This window comes from Zosterops lateralis (genome assembly GCF_965231275.1).
Source record: "Zosterops lateralis genome assembly, chromosome: 29".
In the NCBI taxonomy this organism is placed as follows: Eukaryota; Metazoa; Chordata; class Aves; order Passeriformes; family Zosteropidae; genus Zosterops; species Zosterops lateralis.
In genome coordinates, this window is record NC_139789.1 from 2,808,507 (window position 1) to 2,824,547 (window position 16,041).

At 47.7% G+C, this 16,041-nt stretch overlaps 1 protein-coding gene across 2 annotated transcripts; it reads right to left on the reverse strand.

Moving 5' to 3' along the window:
* Positions 1–2,796: 2,796 nt before the first annotated feature.
* Positions 2,797–15,933, reverse strand: NCLN (nicalin). Of its 2 annotated transcripts, XM_083880161.1 has the most exons (16): positions 15,747–15,933; positions 12,770–12,960; positions 12,418–12,562; positions 11,699–11,793; positions 11,390–11,470; positions 11,097–11,200; positions 10,732–10,820; positions 10,446–10,585; positions 9,904–10,082; positions 9,321–9,408; positions 9,167–9,205; positions 8,904–9,067; positions 8,280–8,333; positions 8,110–8,188; positions 6,801–6,898; positions 2,797–5,402 (listed from the first exon to the last, which is right to left on the reverse strand). In XM_083880161.1, the coding sequence occupies exons 1-15, from the start codon at positions 15,925–15,927 to the stop codon at positions 6,839–6,841; spliced, it is 1,689 nt and encodes a 562-aa protein (XP_083736287.1). In that variant the 5' UTR covers positions 15,928–15,933; the 3' UTR covers positions 2,797–5,402; positions 6,801–6,838. The 2 variants fall into 2 exon arrangements, with proteins under 2 accessions (XP_083736287.1, XP_083736286.1); XM_083880160.1 differs by lacking the exon at positions 2,797–5,402 and having other exon boundaries at positions 6,688–6,898.
* Positions 15,934–16,041: the final 108 nt, after the last annotated feature.

Sequence of the window (16,041 nt, forward strand, 5' to 3'; positions counted from 1 at the left end):
GAGTCTCACAGTGCCTTATGGGCCATTCTCTAGTACAAATTCCCACTCACATGAGCTGGGAAGAAATTCCAGGTGAAGTTTACTCCTCACAGCAGTTATGACACCATCCTTTGAACTGCCCGAAGGAAATAATGCCAGCTCTTGCTCTATTAAAAAAAGAGAAAAAAACAACAAACCAAACTGTTGCTAATAAGAAAGCAGTAGTGTGGCTTAAACAATAAAGAATTGGTTTCTTTTTAGATTCAGCAGAGATAAGGTCCTCATGTCCTGTCCCTCTCCCTTACTAGACAGATACTGCAGCAAAATTGCTGCCTGGGTTTCCAGTCAGGTATTGTCAGCTTGTTCCTTTTGAGTTTGTTAAGAATCACATGAAAGAACTGAGGCCCAAGCTTTATCAGGGGTCAAGAACTCTCTAGAAAAACAGCACATACAGCATTTCAATTAAAAAACATTTCTTCACGATCTCTATTTGAACTGACAGATCTTCTTACATTGTGGGTGTGCTTTTTCCCACCTGAAGGAGTCCACAATGCTCCTTTCCCTCTTTCCTCCCAATGACACAGAAAAGCTTGAGGGCTTTGCTTCCCATTTCCATTATAGAATACACAGTTCCCTGTAAGACAGTAATTTATACTTGTAAATTCTCAGAAAGAAAATAATTTCTGGAATGAAAACCATGCTTAGTCATGCAATAGGTTGGATTTGATGATCTCAGAGGTCTTTTCCAACCTAATTAATTCTGTGAAGCTGAAACAAATTCATCTGCCCCCACACAAAAATCTGTAGCAAGGACCAAAGGGTTCCTCAAGAAACTCCACATTGACTCAATTTTTGCTAGGCACAACCCACAGGGCAGGTGAAAAGAAATCAGGGCCTGTGAAATTCCAGGCAAGTTGGCAAGTCACTGTGAGAATCCCAAAGCAAAAGGCCTAAGTGCACCTCATCAGCTGAAAAGCTCTAGAGAAAGATGCATCTGTCCTTCTCCATCTTACACCACACGCTCAGGTAGTGCTGCTCTGATGGGACACTCAAGTCATAAAGTGCCAGGATATCACATCATCAGACACTTGCCAAAAGAATAAGGGAACGCCCAACAGTAGCATTGGGAACGATTCAGAAGATTATTTCTGTCCCCAGCTGTAGGGAAGGAGAGATGGATTTACTTCTGGGATGTTCTCCCTGCCAAGCACAGCTCCATTACAGATTAGGGACAAACACACAAAATGTCACCTTTTTGACAGAGGTGTGACCAGTACAAAACCACAATTTTGTCAGCAGGGGGACACGAGAAAACATCAGGGCCGGTGTTTTCAGCCTCTCCTCCTCCAGCATGCAGCTCTGCCCCTGCCAAAGGCCAGAGAAAGGACTGGTGATCCAACAGTCCTGCACAGCAGCTTCCTGCAGTGCTCTGAGCTGTCCTGCCAAGCCCCAGGTCTCACTGGAGACTTACACTCACCCTTTGTGCTTTTCTTCAGCTGCTGCCACCCAGGCTGAGAAAGCCCTGAGCCCTCCAGTGAGGTTTGCTGAGCTCCCAGTCCCTCAGCATGGCATGCAGACACCTCCCTGCACTGAGAGCCGGGCTAAGCTGGAGTGCGGTGGCTGCCACAGCCCAGCCTCCATCCAGGGAAGGCAGCTGGACCTTCTTCTTCCTCTGTGCTTTCACACCACCCTCCCTGTCAGCAGAGAACTCCCTGATGTCCACAAGGACCTTCCCTTCAGTGCAGGGCACTGACATAATTAGAGGTTGGACTCGGTGATCTCAAAGGTCTTTTCCAGCCTAGTTAATTCTGTGATTCTGTGATAATAACACGACGGAGCCCGTGTTAATCCCAGACCTGCAGTGAGCTGCCCTTCAGCCTGGAGGGTTTTGCTCCATGTGCCAGAGGGCTGTGATGGGATAGTGGGCACTCCAGCTCCAAAAATGCTCTGTTACAAGCAGAGGAGATAAGAGGGGAGAGCTGTGCAGAGAGAACAATGATGATACATTTCTAGAGCAGCTCTTTGCTCTCCATCACTGGAATACACCCTCCTCTTCACTGCCTTGTCCCAGCGGTTCTTCTGTCACCTTCCAAGGGTTGGCCTTTGTTTTCAACCTTTTCTCTGATGCAGAAGACATTTCTTTCTTTTTTAGAAAGACACATCACCACTTTGAACAACCTGGTCCGAGGACCCAGGGCCTCAGTATCCTCCTGGCACCTCAGCATCTTCCTGGGTACCTCAGCATCCTCTGGGTACTTTGATATCTACCTGGGCACCTCGGCATCCCCAGCACCAGCCGCAGGGACCCGTGGACAGGCAGCCAGGTGTACCCACTGCCGGCAGGAAGCAGAGAAGGAAGCGGAGCCCTGGAAGGGATGGAAGGAGATGCCGAGGCCACACCTGCCCCACCTGTACCTGTGCGAGGGCTGAGCCCCACTCCACATCCCAGGGCTGCCATTCTGGCCATGCCCCACCTGCACTGGGCCAGGAGGGACCCCCAGGGCAGGACAGCAGCTGAGCCGGGCCGGGGCTGGCAGCAGGAGATGGTCCTGTCACCGCAGGGGCTGTCCCGTGTCACTGCCCATGTCACCACTTATGTCACTGCTCTGTGTCACTGCCCATGTCACCGCACAGCCGCCCACCCCGCTGGTTCTGGAAGGGTCTTAACAAGGAGAAGCCCCAGACCCCTCAGCAGCAGGATGAGTGCACGTCCAGCTCTCCCCTCCTGCCACGTTCAGGTCACTCCACGCCTCTTCCACACACCACGACTTCAACAAACTCATGCTCAGGGAACAGATCTCGTGCAATGGTTATAATTTGAATAAATAGTTTAGTGTTCAAATAGGCATTGGGTAAGGACAGAGGCACAACAATCTCCACGAGCACACAGTGCTGGCTGCTGAGGTAACCAGTTTTTCACAGTACCAAAGGTGTTTTGCATAGAAACTTTTAATTGCTTCACATGAGCACAAACCTTTAGAATAAACAGGAATTTCCTCACCTCAGGGTGCTGGAATCATGCTTGGAGTGTGTAAATGTTTTTCTGTCATACTATTTTACTTTTGACTAGACAGGATGAAGCTTTTAAATACATAGATTTTTATCCCATTTTGTAGAGGTGTCTATTCCTCCAAATAACAAAAGGAGATTCCATTTGTTTTTTGAGCAAATAGTTCTCTGACAAATCTACCCATCAAACCTATTAGCTTGGTTTATTTTCCAAGGGAAAAAGGGACAAACAAATTAAAAAAAAAAAGTTAAAATACTTAAATATTATTACATTTATAGTCCTAAAATATGTAAATCAACTGCATTGAATTTTCTATTAGCTTTTAAATATTCACCTCAATATACATTTGTTCTTCAGGGCACACAAGAGATAAATAATTGAGTTAACATTGCTAGATAAATCAAATCTTTTTCCTGAGCTGCAAATATTCCAGATTATAACCTTGAAGTTGCTATGCAGTAACTACAAATGGAAACTAAACAGATCAAAGTGAGCAAGCAGGAGTCCACACTCAAGTACCCAGAGGCCCAATTTTCTGAGGCATCCAGGAGCAGCCCCAGCATTTCAGATTGGGGAATCAAGACCAAATAAAATGTAAAACCCAGCTTAAACACAGGGTGCAGGAGCAGCCTGGGATTGGTGTCTTGGGCCATGAACAATGTAAGGGCACGAGATTTAAAACAAACAAAACACCCTCAAAACCAAGCCCCACAGCAATTTTGGGAATAGCTGTGGTTTTGAATGTCTAAATAGATTGTGGTGACTTACAGCCACAGACAGTGGGAGACCCAATTCCATTCTGGCTTCAGGATTTTCTCTGCACTGAGTAGAGTTCATATTGCACAGCATTACTTCTCTCCCAACAATAAACCAACCCCTCTCATTTGGGAGATGAACTACAATAATCCAAATTACTCCCATACAATTCCCAATACTGCTCATGCGGGTGGATGTGGATAGAAGGAATTAACAACTTCAGTTAAACCCTGCTGGAAAACCAGTTTTTTTGTGAGCTGCAGACTCTGACAGCACTAGGATGACAGGTGAAGTCAGATAAATAGCAAAGAAAATGGTTTTCTGGCTAGGAGTATCAACTGCTAGCCACTCTTGTGTATGTGGGTCTAATGCTTTCCATGCTCTTCCCTACAGGCTAGGCAAACTCCTCAAAAAAAAAGAGGATAGGTAAAAAATAAGGGCAACAAGAATCAGCTACACAGAGCTCTTCTGCAATGTTGGGGAGAACTTTTATTTTATCACAACACCTGCTGGATTTCTGCCTTTGTGTTGGTGACTGAATTGATCAGTTATGCTGCAGTGCAGATCAGCTCTTTGCAAACTTCTCTGTTGACTTACCCAAGGAAATAATAATGTGGGAACTAACTTCAATCCCAGGATGGGCACTCTGCTCCAGCTACGAGGAAGTTGGGATTTGGCTATCTCAGATTCGAGCATAGTGCACGTGCACTTTGATCAAAAGCAGAAACTCTTTTATCTGTTGTAAAAACTACTTTTTATGGCAGCCAGAGAGAGAGAGAGAGACAAAAAGATTACAGGACAAACTGACCTTGTGTGGGAGAGAGCAATGTACCATCCCAAATGCCCCTCAGGTTTGTAAACTCTCCTCATTAATCTTATCCATCTTTTTTTTTTAGGTTGTTTCCACTGGCTTCTGGCACTGCATCAGGAGTGTTAACAGTTCATTGCTGAGACCACACAGAGCTAAAGTGTTTTCTTTGTGCTACAGCCTCTGCAAACAGACTGGGTGGAAGTTTTTGACTCTGAACTTTGAGCTTCTCATCTGGAAGACTGAAGGCTGACAGTTTCCACAGCAAGGAACAAGCTGCAGGTCTGTTCTGTTCACTCTTGTCCAAATTACTGGCCAATTTTACACACATCAACTCAAGCTGCAGCAGCATTGCTAATATTATTTTTCTCAGCAAAGTAAGACAGTTAATCATTAAGACTGGTGAAATAATCTGCTAGACTGGAGGGAACACCACCTCCTTTAGTGGAACACACCAGAAATGGATGCTGCAGCTGGAGGACTCAAATTACTCCCAGATATTCAGAGCCTACAGAGTTCTTCAGAGAGCCACTGTACCATGTTCCAAACCTACCCAGCCCAGGGCATGCAGCTTCCCAGGGCACAGCAGATGCAGTCTTTATGGGCAGAGCATAAAAACCAGTAGAAAACAATCAAGGCTTGCCTTCCAGCCACTCCAGCAACTTCTGAAGTCATTATAAATTCATTTGGCAGAGGAGTGCCATGAGCACTTCAGGCATGCAGAGAGACACGTTTGAAATGAGCACTGAAAAGATCAGGAAGAGGCAGATTTCCCTGTGTGGCTGATAGTTGTGGAGTGCTTGGCACCATGCTGACACCATGGTGAGCCGCTGACACCAGCAGGCTTTCCTGGAAAAGACAAGACCCTTTAAAGAACAAGTTGCTACATATTTAAAGTAGCAGAAAGGACACATCATGGGGTAAGGATACTACTCCAAGAAGGAGGTTACAGTTAAATAAACAAAGGAGGATGGAAATCAGTGCTTTGGTGCTCATCCAAAGGACAGTGACTGGCCACAACAACCCCTCTTCTAACAAGCACATGCACAGCAGCTGTTTGCAAACAGCAATCCACAGCTGGAATTTTCCTTGCATACATTAAAAAAAAAAAAAAAAAAAAAGTCCATCTCAATTCAAAAATAACTTTTCAGCCTCTGTAAGATATGCTGCTTTAATTACAAGTAGTAGCTTAAATTAAAAAAAAAAAGTGTCACTGTGGCTTGTGAAGAGACAGTGGCTTATGAAGAGACCTCATGGACACAGAAGAGATTACAGAAAAGGACTCAAAACTTGCTGGATGGCAGGACAGTGGCTCAGGGTTATCTTCTAGTACTACAACTAGCCTAGGGTTTGTAGCATCTCAACATATCAATGTATTTTCCAGGTCTGAGCTGCTCTTGTTATCAATGGAACCAGCTTGGGTAAGTACATGGAACAGCACAGAACATGATCTTGTGATCTTGCAGCAGCTGGACTATGGAACACCCTTCAAAAATCAAGCAAGAGTTTAGCACAGAGTGGTGGCAGCTGTGAACTGTTCAAGGACCAAAAACCTCCACAGAAATCAAGTACAGGGCAAAATGCATCCTCCAAGAGAGACAGGAAAGAACCTGTCCCTGGCAAGAACCCTCATACCAGAAACTCATCCTAATCTTTCCTCATCCTGGTAATAACAGTCAAGATCACTCACAGTGCACCTACTAAAAGGGGGTGAGTTTGAACAAAAAGCAAGAAGGTGCTTGCTGCAGACACTGCTTGCTCAGCACAACTCCCTAAAGCCAGCAGGGAACTCAAGGAAGAGGTGCCATGAGGAAACATGCTAATTGCATTCTCTTTAATTTTGCATGTGCACTTTTTGGTTTTTTATTTTTTTTCTTTTAAACAACTGCTCCAAGTCCTTGTTTGCTGGGCAGAGACACCACGTCAGGCTGTAGTTTCAGTTTCCAGGCTGGCTGTGTGACTGTCCATGAAGGTGCTGGACTTTGCGTTACACTCAGAGAAGCTGCTCAGAACCAGACTGCAGGAATTGCTGAAGTCTCTCAGCCTCTCCCTCACCAAAATGCAAAAGGAAAACCAGACATGGTGTAATTCAGGGGAAGAAGGTGAAGAAAAGCACTTCAAAGGTGCACAAGAGTTAAAATTTCATTTTCTTTATGCTTTCCTCTCCTCTATACAGTAGCCAAGAGGAGATAAAGGAAGAGGAACAGCAGGGTTCAGTGGAAGGCAGAAGGTTCCCAATGGGCTCACCGATGGCTCAGTGCTGCTGGGTGGGGGGACTTGGTGCTTCACTGCTGCTTGGTTTTCAGGGATAATCTCTGTATCAACTTGTAAAGGAGACCAAAGTGCTGGAAACAGAAGGGAAAAGAAGTAACCATGACAGTTCTAAACACACAGGAGGCTCAGCAGAAGGCTTCAAACAATATCAGTGTGCAAATGCAGTGCCTTGCACCAACCACTCATCCTCAAGATGGAGTGGGACTTGATGGATGAGGAATTGTGACAGGGAAGCCAAGTTATACAGAAAATGATGGCTTACAGAAGTGTTTGTGCAGGTCTGTATCACCTCACTGTGAAAATGTGTTAAAGATTTTTTTAATTTTTTTTTTTAATGCAATTCCGTTCATTCTGAAGGCAAAGAGAAAGCTTCAGATTTCAGACCAGGATGCAGGTTCCTGGTCTCTATAGAAACACGGCTGCCAGCAGTTTCAGGAAGGTAAAAATAAACCAGGCAAACACAGAGATTCCCAGCAATTCACAATTATTTTACTGGATCTTCTTTCACCATTTCCCCAGTGACTTAGAAATTCACTTAATTCCTTTTTTGATTTTGCTGGGGTTGATTGTGTTTTGATTTGATATTTGACAGATGTAACAAGATCCAGGCATGAAATAATTTCAAATTCAAATAACAGAAGTAATGAAGATGGCTAATAGAAATCAAAGTATGTTTTTCCTCTTGTTTATATTCTCACACTGATTTTTAAATGCTTGTGGTTTCCCTAAACAAATAATAGACACCAATAACACAAAGTGATGAAAATTGAGAGTGACCTAAAAAGCTTCCCTTTCATTCATGTCTTTCATGAACCCAGGCAGGAACAAAGCCTTGCTCACATTGTCTTTGTTAACATTGACACAAAAACATTACATTTAATTTGGCTGGCCAAGGCTTGGACTATCACATTTCCAGAGGTATAGACACAGGATGTATTTATGGCTTCATTGAAAAAACAAAGCAAAACTCTGAGGATGCATTTCTAAGCTGCATCCCAAGTTCAGATATTTCCTAATAGTACGAGCTACAAACCTTTAAATTACCAAGGTAACTAAAATTTGTTGTGAAGTTTCAGTTTGTAGCCAAATTAGGTTAGGAAGTGAGTTATGCATGTCCTTGACTACAAGAAACAGCTCTAAAAAACAGGTTTGCACTAGAATGGCAGGAGACTGCCTTCAGCACAGCCAAGTGGCATTATTGTTCCAGCTTTAGTGCTGGCACTGTGTGAATCCCTGTATCTAACTTGTTTTATAAGGAAAATAATACATCTGTGTCTCTTACCTGCACTGCAACATAGGCAACGCCAAGGTAGGCTGCAATACAGACAGCCAGGAGCAGGTCAAAGATTGCTGGCTTGACCCTGGAATAAGGAAAAGTGCACATGAAATTGCTACAGCAGCTCCTGCCAGGGGGTGAGACAACAGCCCAGCAGGCCCAGGGGAATTCCATACCTGTATGCATTCATCACCTGCTTCAGCTGGTCATAGAAAACAAACTCGGGGTCCCTGTGCAAAGGAGAAATTTTTCAGATTCTACTGCACTTCTTGACCCTGCAGTGAGGAAAGCCCAGAGTTGTTCCCAAGGAGTTCACCCAACCAGAGACAGGTGAGCATGACAAGCTCCCACACTGGTTTTGAGCTGATTTTTGCCATCAGGACTTTCTTCTCCTACAATCAGAAGCCTAAGGACAAAATTCAGAACTCATGCTGTTGTTCAACTGCCTCCAGAGAGGATGAACATGGAAGATTCCTCCCTCTGTTCACTAAAACAGCTTCAGCCCAAGCAGATTCAACAGGATGGAAGCTGCCTTAGTTTTCTCCTGCTCTCAGAGTGGGAACAGTGGGACCAAAACAGTTCAAAACCAGGTTTTTCAGACAGAGGGAGCTGCTGGGCCTCGCTCCTGTGCTGTGAGGAATCATGAGCAGCTTTCTCTGGGAGAACACCAAGCATGAACCAACACTGACAGGAGAGCAGAAAAGAGCAAAGCTGCATGTCAAGAAACCAGGAAAGCTGCAGCTCAGAGACAAAATTCTGTCCAGGGAGAAGTCAGTTTGCATGCCCTGGCTGGTTCTTACCGTTTGTCTGCCTTCACATGGTGCTGCTTGACATCCTTCAGGTAGCGTCCCATGTAATATTCTAAGGTGTTGAGGAAGGTGCTGTCTTTATCAATCAGCTGGGCAGCCCTGGGCTGACTGCTCAGCCAGTCCATCACTGACTCCAGCTGCTCCTGCTGGATTTCCTGCAGAAAAACACCACCAGAGAAAGGGAGTCAACCACACATCAGAGCTCTCTCCCAGACTCACTTCCATAAGTCACAAAAATAATGCACTGTGCTTACCATCTGATCTGTGAAGATCTGCATATCTGCAGGTGCTCCCTGCAAGGGAAAATGAAAAAAAAAAAAAAAAAAACCAACCAAACAACTCAGGTTATTGTTGAGCTTGGCTGGGTAGGACAAGTCTGGCCAGCACTGCATGGTGGGCACCTCTTACCTTTTCTGTTAGATTGTAGATGACCCTTGTCAAAGCCTCAGCAATGATCTGAGTGTTCCTGGTCAGTGCTTTAGTGTCTATTCGTGCCCTAAAGCAAAAGAGGGGATTATGGACTTGCCAATGGCATCAGCTTCCTCTAGAAACAGCCCCTTCTCACTGCACCAGGCATGAGCCTGAATCCAGAGCCCACCTCCCAGTGTTTGTCACCTGTGCCCCAATGATCAGAACAACACAAGCAGCTGTGAGGGGGCAGTTTGGGTTTCTGGGCTGGATTTAAAGCCCAGCCCTCCTTCCCCAGGGTGCCTCACTGAAGGGTTAAGTAAGGGGTCAGTGGCCAATGATCTGAGGGCACAGGGGCAGTACAAAGGGCAAGGCAACCTACAGAGGGGTATGAGGCATGAACAATTGGGGAGGGCAGGGTTACATGACCAAAGAGGAAAGCAATTCAGGGTAGATCGGCAGTAGTTCTGCAAGGCAGCATGAAGGAAGTATTCTCTTTCAGCCTAGGCAGGGAACTCTATGCTAAATCTTCCCAGGGCAAAGCCTGGAGGTTTCCCTGAGGGGGTTTTTAGGGTTCCCTCACCTCCTGTCCATGATGCTGTTGCGGAGGCTGTCCCGGTGGCTCTCCAGGTGTGAGATGGTGAAGGCCGGCAGGCGCCGGATGGCGAAACGCTCGTGCTCCCACGCCAGCATGTCCTCAGCCAGGTTGATCTTCTTGTGCACCATGGAAAACTTCACCTCTGGGAACTGGCTGGCAACGACCTGAGGACAAAGGCAAGCCATTCAGGGGTGCTGCCCACTGCAGAGTGCCACCCTGCACTGCCCTGTCTGCCCACACCCGCTTCTGTGTGTTCCAGAACATAAGGGGCAGTTACTAACATTATTAAAGTTGTATTTTCAGGTCAAAAAGAGCTGTTTTAATGTCTGTACAGGGTAGCATTTGCAGATCTAGTCTGCTTCACTTGGGACTGTAGCATGAGGATTTGTCTGCACTTCAAATCAAATGTCCCTAAACAATACATGAATTATTTCAATAGCACACCCTTTCTTCACATCTTCCTTCCTCTCATGGAGAGCTGTATAGTAAGTCCCAAGTTCCCACGAACTTGAAATGCTTTTCCTTACCGTCTCCAGTTCTCTCAGAAATGCATGCTGCAAGGTGCCCTCCTTGGGAGGCTTTGAGACATGAAGATGAAGGCTATTGCCTCTGCCCAGAGTGTCAAGGCAGAGAACAAATGCTACATTGTCCTGCAGCAGGCTGGAATCTGGAACAGAAAAATCCAAACCTTTATTGCTACGTCTTGTGCTGGGATTTCCATCCCCCCAAAAAAGGAAGGCTCACACAAGGAGATTCTCACAGGAGAGCTGACAATTAATTATAGAGATTTAACACAACCAGCCCCTTACTCACCAGTGTGGTCCAAATTGTCCTCCAGCCACCGTTTAGTTCCTTGATAATTAAACTTGCCACCTCCAGAGGCAAAGAACAGCAAGTTATACCTGCCCATCAAAGAAAACAGAAAAGGGTTAGCATGCTGCACTCCAAGAATTCCTGCACTCAGCCTTGGAGGTGTGGTGAAATCACAACCACCTGCAGCTGACATCCAAGGCAAACTGTGCATTACCAAACACTCCCCCTGTGCCACACACTCAGGTAATGGCAAGACAGATTAGAAGTGGGGAGCTCCCAGTGCTTGAGGATGGAATCTGCTTCCCACATGATCCCCTCCCCTTGTCAGCTACACACATTTAACCCCAAACAGAGCAGTTCCTTACCCAGCATGGGTCCTCCTGTAGGTGTAGAGGCGAGAGAACAGCCTGGCCAGTTCCAGCAGCACTGAGATTCCACTGCCATTGGAGTCAGCCCCGTGGGACAGCCACTGCAGGAGGAGGTGGGACAGACACAAGGTGACAAACCTACACTGACTCCCAGGCACCAGAACAGCTGCAAGACAGCACAGCCCTGTGCTCCACTTGTAACTGCCCCACAGCCCTAATGCCAAGAGAAGACACATGGGCAGAGGGAAAAAGGACAGGAACAGAGAGCTGCAGGAAGATAGAATACTCACTGGAGCCACTCCAAAGGAATCATAGTGGGCAACTATCACAACAGTGGGCAGGTCTTCTCCACCCAGCCCTGTCAGCCTCCCCTGCAGAGGAAAGAGAGCAGTGTCACTCCCCATCACCTCCTGTGTGCCTGTACAAGGACAGCCTGACTTCTACATTCCTGCTGAGTCTGCCATGGCCTCAGCTGTGAGCACTTCAGATACCTGGCTGAGACTCCCCTGACTTCCCCTGGCAGACCAAATTTCTGATAAAGTCCCAATAAAACAAGTCACCTCATCAATGTTGCCAGTATGAATCCATACACAACTCACCTCCACACTGGGGATGAGCCAGTCATTGATAGCTTTGCTTTGAGCCCCACTGGTCACCATCTGGAAGCCATTGGCAGTTGCTGTGTGCAGCAGAACTGGAACAAAAACATCAAAAAACCCCCACAATGTACACCTGGGAAAGTTTCATCCTTTCCTTTCCCCTGAAAACTGAGCTTTGGAGAGACCAGCTTTAAACCATTTAAGCCCTCTCACTTGTCACTGGTGTTTATGCAATGACACAGAATCTTGGTAATTGTGCTTTTTCATTCTGTCATAAAATCCCAGTAGTATGGGCTGGTCAAAAACTTTTCCCCAGCAGTACTAAAATCAGTCATAAGCAGCAGGTCAATAAGACAGTCATATTATTTACAAGGAAGCATCAAACTGACTGGTGGTCAGACAAAAAGCTTCAGCTTCTATCAACACACCATCATCACTTAACATTTTCAATGTTGTTTTTAACCTAGTTTTGATTTCTACCTTACTTGAAACAGTGTGAAACTGAAAACTTCCTGCAACTGTATGTCCAAATATAGTCAAGTAATGCTTCCTTATACTCTGCTTTTCTTCCACTGAATCTCTAAACACTTTGACAAAGACAGAATAAACACAAAGGTGACAGAATGCTGGTTCACGGTGCAGATGACACAGCAGACTCCTCCCATAGGTAGAAACAGGCCTGTCTTCCTCAAAACCTTTTTCTCCTTGTTAGAACTCACCTTCTGCAGCTGAGGCAGAACCCTGTGATGCAGAAGCAGCCCGTGTTTGCTCGTAGATAGACAGCAGCTCCTCATCCTCCACTGCAAAGTAGACTGGCACAATGGTTTCCATAGCAAGCATTTCTGGCTCTATCTCCATGAATTGCTGAGGATTTAAGCGAGAAAACAAACTTAGCATCTGCGAAACACGGGAGGTGTCAAGAAAAAATTAACAACCAAAGCAGAGAGGGAGAAGTTTTAAAATTAGAATACGATTTGTTGTGCGTTCCAAGAGAAGCCTCCAGCCCCGCCGCGAGCGAACTTTCCTCCAACACGCCTCCCGTGGGAAGGGAAAGAAAACTTTTGTGTTTACCCTCACGACATCCTGGGGGACAGAGGAGATGGATCGTGGCAGGATGATGACCACAGCCCCGGCTGACTGGCGCAGAGCCTTCTGGTACTGCTCGTAGGAGAAGTCCACCAGCCTCATCATGACGCAGCGGCGGCTCAGCACGTCCGCTTCCACGGTGCGCGCCTCCGTGTTCAGCACGGCGCTCCTGGTGCCTGCCAGCGGGGAAACAGAGAGGGCTCCTCAGGGACTGCACCCCACCCCCTCTGCCCCAGCCTGCCCCCTGCTCAGGGAGCTCCAGGGGGCAGCCTGATGGGCTGCAGAGCAGGCAGAAGCTGCAGAAAGCTGAGTTTGCTGCTTTGTCTTCGTCTGAGATGGAGCAGAGGTCTGGGGGTTTTCCACATCCTGTCAGACCCTCCTTGTTCCACCCCACACAGCCTCACCTTCCAGCCTTCCTCCTCAACACAACACACAGGCTACCTGCCTGCTCACCTGCACCTAATACCTGCAGTCAGCAACATGCCTGGACACAGCCTGGCCTCTCCAGAGCCTCACCCAGCTGTAGGATCAAGCTCGTGATCCTACAGACCCACCTGATGAAAGGACACCAGACTGCTCCGTGTCACCCCAAGGACACCAGACTGCCCCATGTCACCCCAAGGGCTGCTCTCCCTCAGCCCCAAGGGAGGTTCTGTAGCTGGCAGAGTCACAGAGGAGCAGGCTGCTCCTCAGGGCTGGCCCTCTCATGCTCTCAGTGCCAGCAGATCAAATCCCCCAGGTGGAAATGCAATCCCCTGGGAGCACAGCAGGCTGCAGGCTCGCCAGAAGCATTCCCGAAGGGAAGGCCAAAAGGACATCTTGTGCAAATAGAGAGGGTAAAATCCACCTTACAGTTTATAATTTAATTTCTTCTGTAACTCTGGCACCTCCACTGGACATCTCATCCTTCTGGGTCCCCACACGGGGACAGACAAGTAGTTCCAGCCTCTGTCAAACAGCAGCATTGCTCAGAACTAGATTTAAACCTGGCTTAGCTTAACCCCAACCTTAGTTTGTCAAAGGTCACAGAAACACCTAAACAAGAAAAATCTACATTTTTCCCCTGCACATTATCAGTGAGGGCCACACACCCAGAAACAGAGCCCAGGCACAATGTAAATTCTCCCCACAGACCTCTGACACTAAACAAACATTAACAGCACTCCCTATTGCAACCAGAGAAAAACAATTGAAAATGAGGACAATCCCTCCACCATTTCCAAAGGAATGATGTGTGCACCCCAAGTTCTGCTCTCTCTGACATCTAAGCAGAGCAGACACAACAGGATTTGTCTGACAGGTTGGATTTCTATAGTTTCTCTACAGAGAGTTGGTTAATAATCACTCAGTTACAAACTAAAGAATTCTCATTCTATCAGTACTAGAGGAAGTCCAAGCTTGTTCTTAAATCACTCTATGAGTGATGCTGACAAAAAACTCCTCCCTCTGCAGGAAGAGGCTGAGCAGCAACCTGTATTTGGTATTTTTGGAAAAGAATACGAGAATCTGGAACAACAAATCAGCTCAGCTAGTCAGAGTGTGGTACTAATAATGCCAAAGTTGTGGGATTTGATCCCTCTGTGGGTCACTCCCTTTGAGAGTTGGACTTGGTGATTCTTGTGGGTTCCCTCCAACTCAGACTGCTCTGAAATACAGCTTTTATCCTGAAGGACATCTCAGAACACACAAGGAACAGGAACAGAAAGGGAGCAGGAAGGAACAAAGGAAAAACACAGCTCACCGTGCTAAAAGGAAAAGAAACAGCATAAAAAGTTAATTGAAAGCATCTTAAAAAAAATAATAGCTGGCTTTTCAAGAGGTCACAAAATTGTGAGCACTTGGGTAGAGGGGAGGGAAGCAAAGTCAAAGCCAGGTGAATCACATCCCTGCTGTCCCTGGCAACAAACAACTCCCAGCATCTGAGAAAAGAGAGTCCTACCCCCCTGCAAGGGCCTGCCTTGGAGCTGCTGAGGCTGTCAGCAAGAGAGCCCTCAAGATGTGGATACATATTCTGAGCAACTGATGGAAAAACCCAGAAATAATATAATTTATTTAGAAGCCACCAGAAGCATGAAGTGTTTAAGGAGTACACAGGCACAGCTGCATTTCATAACTTATATATTTGAACTTACTAAGATCTGAAGGAATGAGAGATGTTTCATGGACAGCACAAATTAAACATGAAGCTATTCATTGTTAACTCTACAGGAAGAGTCACTCACAGACAGAGCACACGCCCTGGCCTGGAATAAAATCTCTACAGAAGACCCAGAAGCAACCCTTGATTCTGGGTTTGTGGGCACACAGGGGAGGAGGCTGAGGGTTGCAGCATCTCAAGGACTCGCAGAACAGGGTGTGTCTCTGACCCAGAGAAAGGTGTTGCACAATCAGCAGGCTGCAAGTGAGAGAACAGAGCAAGTAAAGGTCAGCTCTAACACAGGGGAAGGACAGGCTCTGAAATGGAGCCACTGGAGCAACACGCAGAGCTGAGGGTGAGGAGGATGAAGAGCAAAGAGGAATCAACCTGTCAATAAAGGAGTCAAAGGCAAAAGGACAAACCTGAGCTCACAACCGAGTTTACCAGAATGCAGGAGGGGTGCAGCTGGACCCCTCAAAGCACAGAGCCCTCAGCCCACAGACAGGCCTTGGCCACCTCTAGGTCACCATGATGGAGCTCCCAGCCCCTCTCCTGCTCGTGCTGAGCCCGGGCAGTGAAATTCAGCCAGACGGGCCCTCCAGCGGCCTCCCCTGCGCCTGGGCCTGCCCCGGGCCCGGCTGCTGCCTCCTCCCAGAGCCCCCCGAGCCCCCCGCAGCTCCCCTAAGCCGGGCCGCCCTCCATGGTCTCCTCACGGCCCACCCTGGGCTCCTCCCCGGGCCCGGGGCTCCCTTCCCAGGGCCCCACCACCCCTGACGGGGCTGCCGCCGGCAGGACCGAGCGCGGCCGGCCCGCGCGGTTCCTCACCGTAGGGCTGCCCGCCGAGCTCATACTGCTGCATGCGGTACACCGTGAACTCGTGCGCCGCCTCGGCGGCGGGCGGCGGCCCCAGGAGCAGGAGCACGGCGGGCACGAAGAGCAGGACGCTGAGCGGGAGGCACGAGGCCTTGAGCACCGACTCCAGCACCTCGCTCGCCTCCTCCAGCATCGCCGCGGCCCCGGCCCGCACTGCGGCCTGCTCGGCACGCACGGCGCGCCCCGCGCAGCACGCCGGGAGCTGTAGTCGGCCCGCCGCCGCGAGGGGCGCTGGGAATTGTAGTCG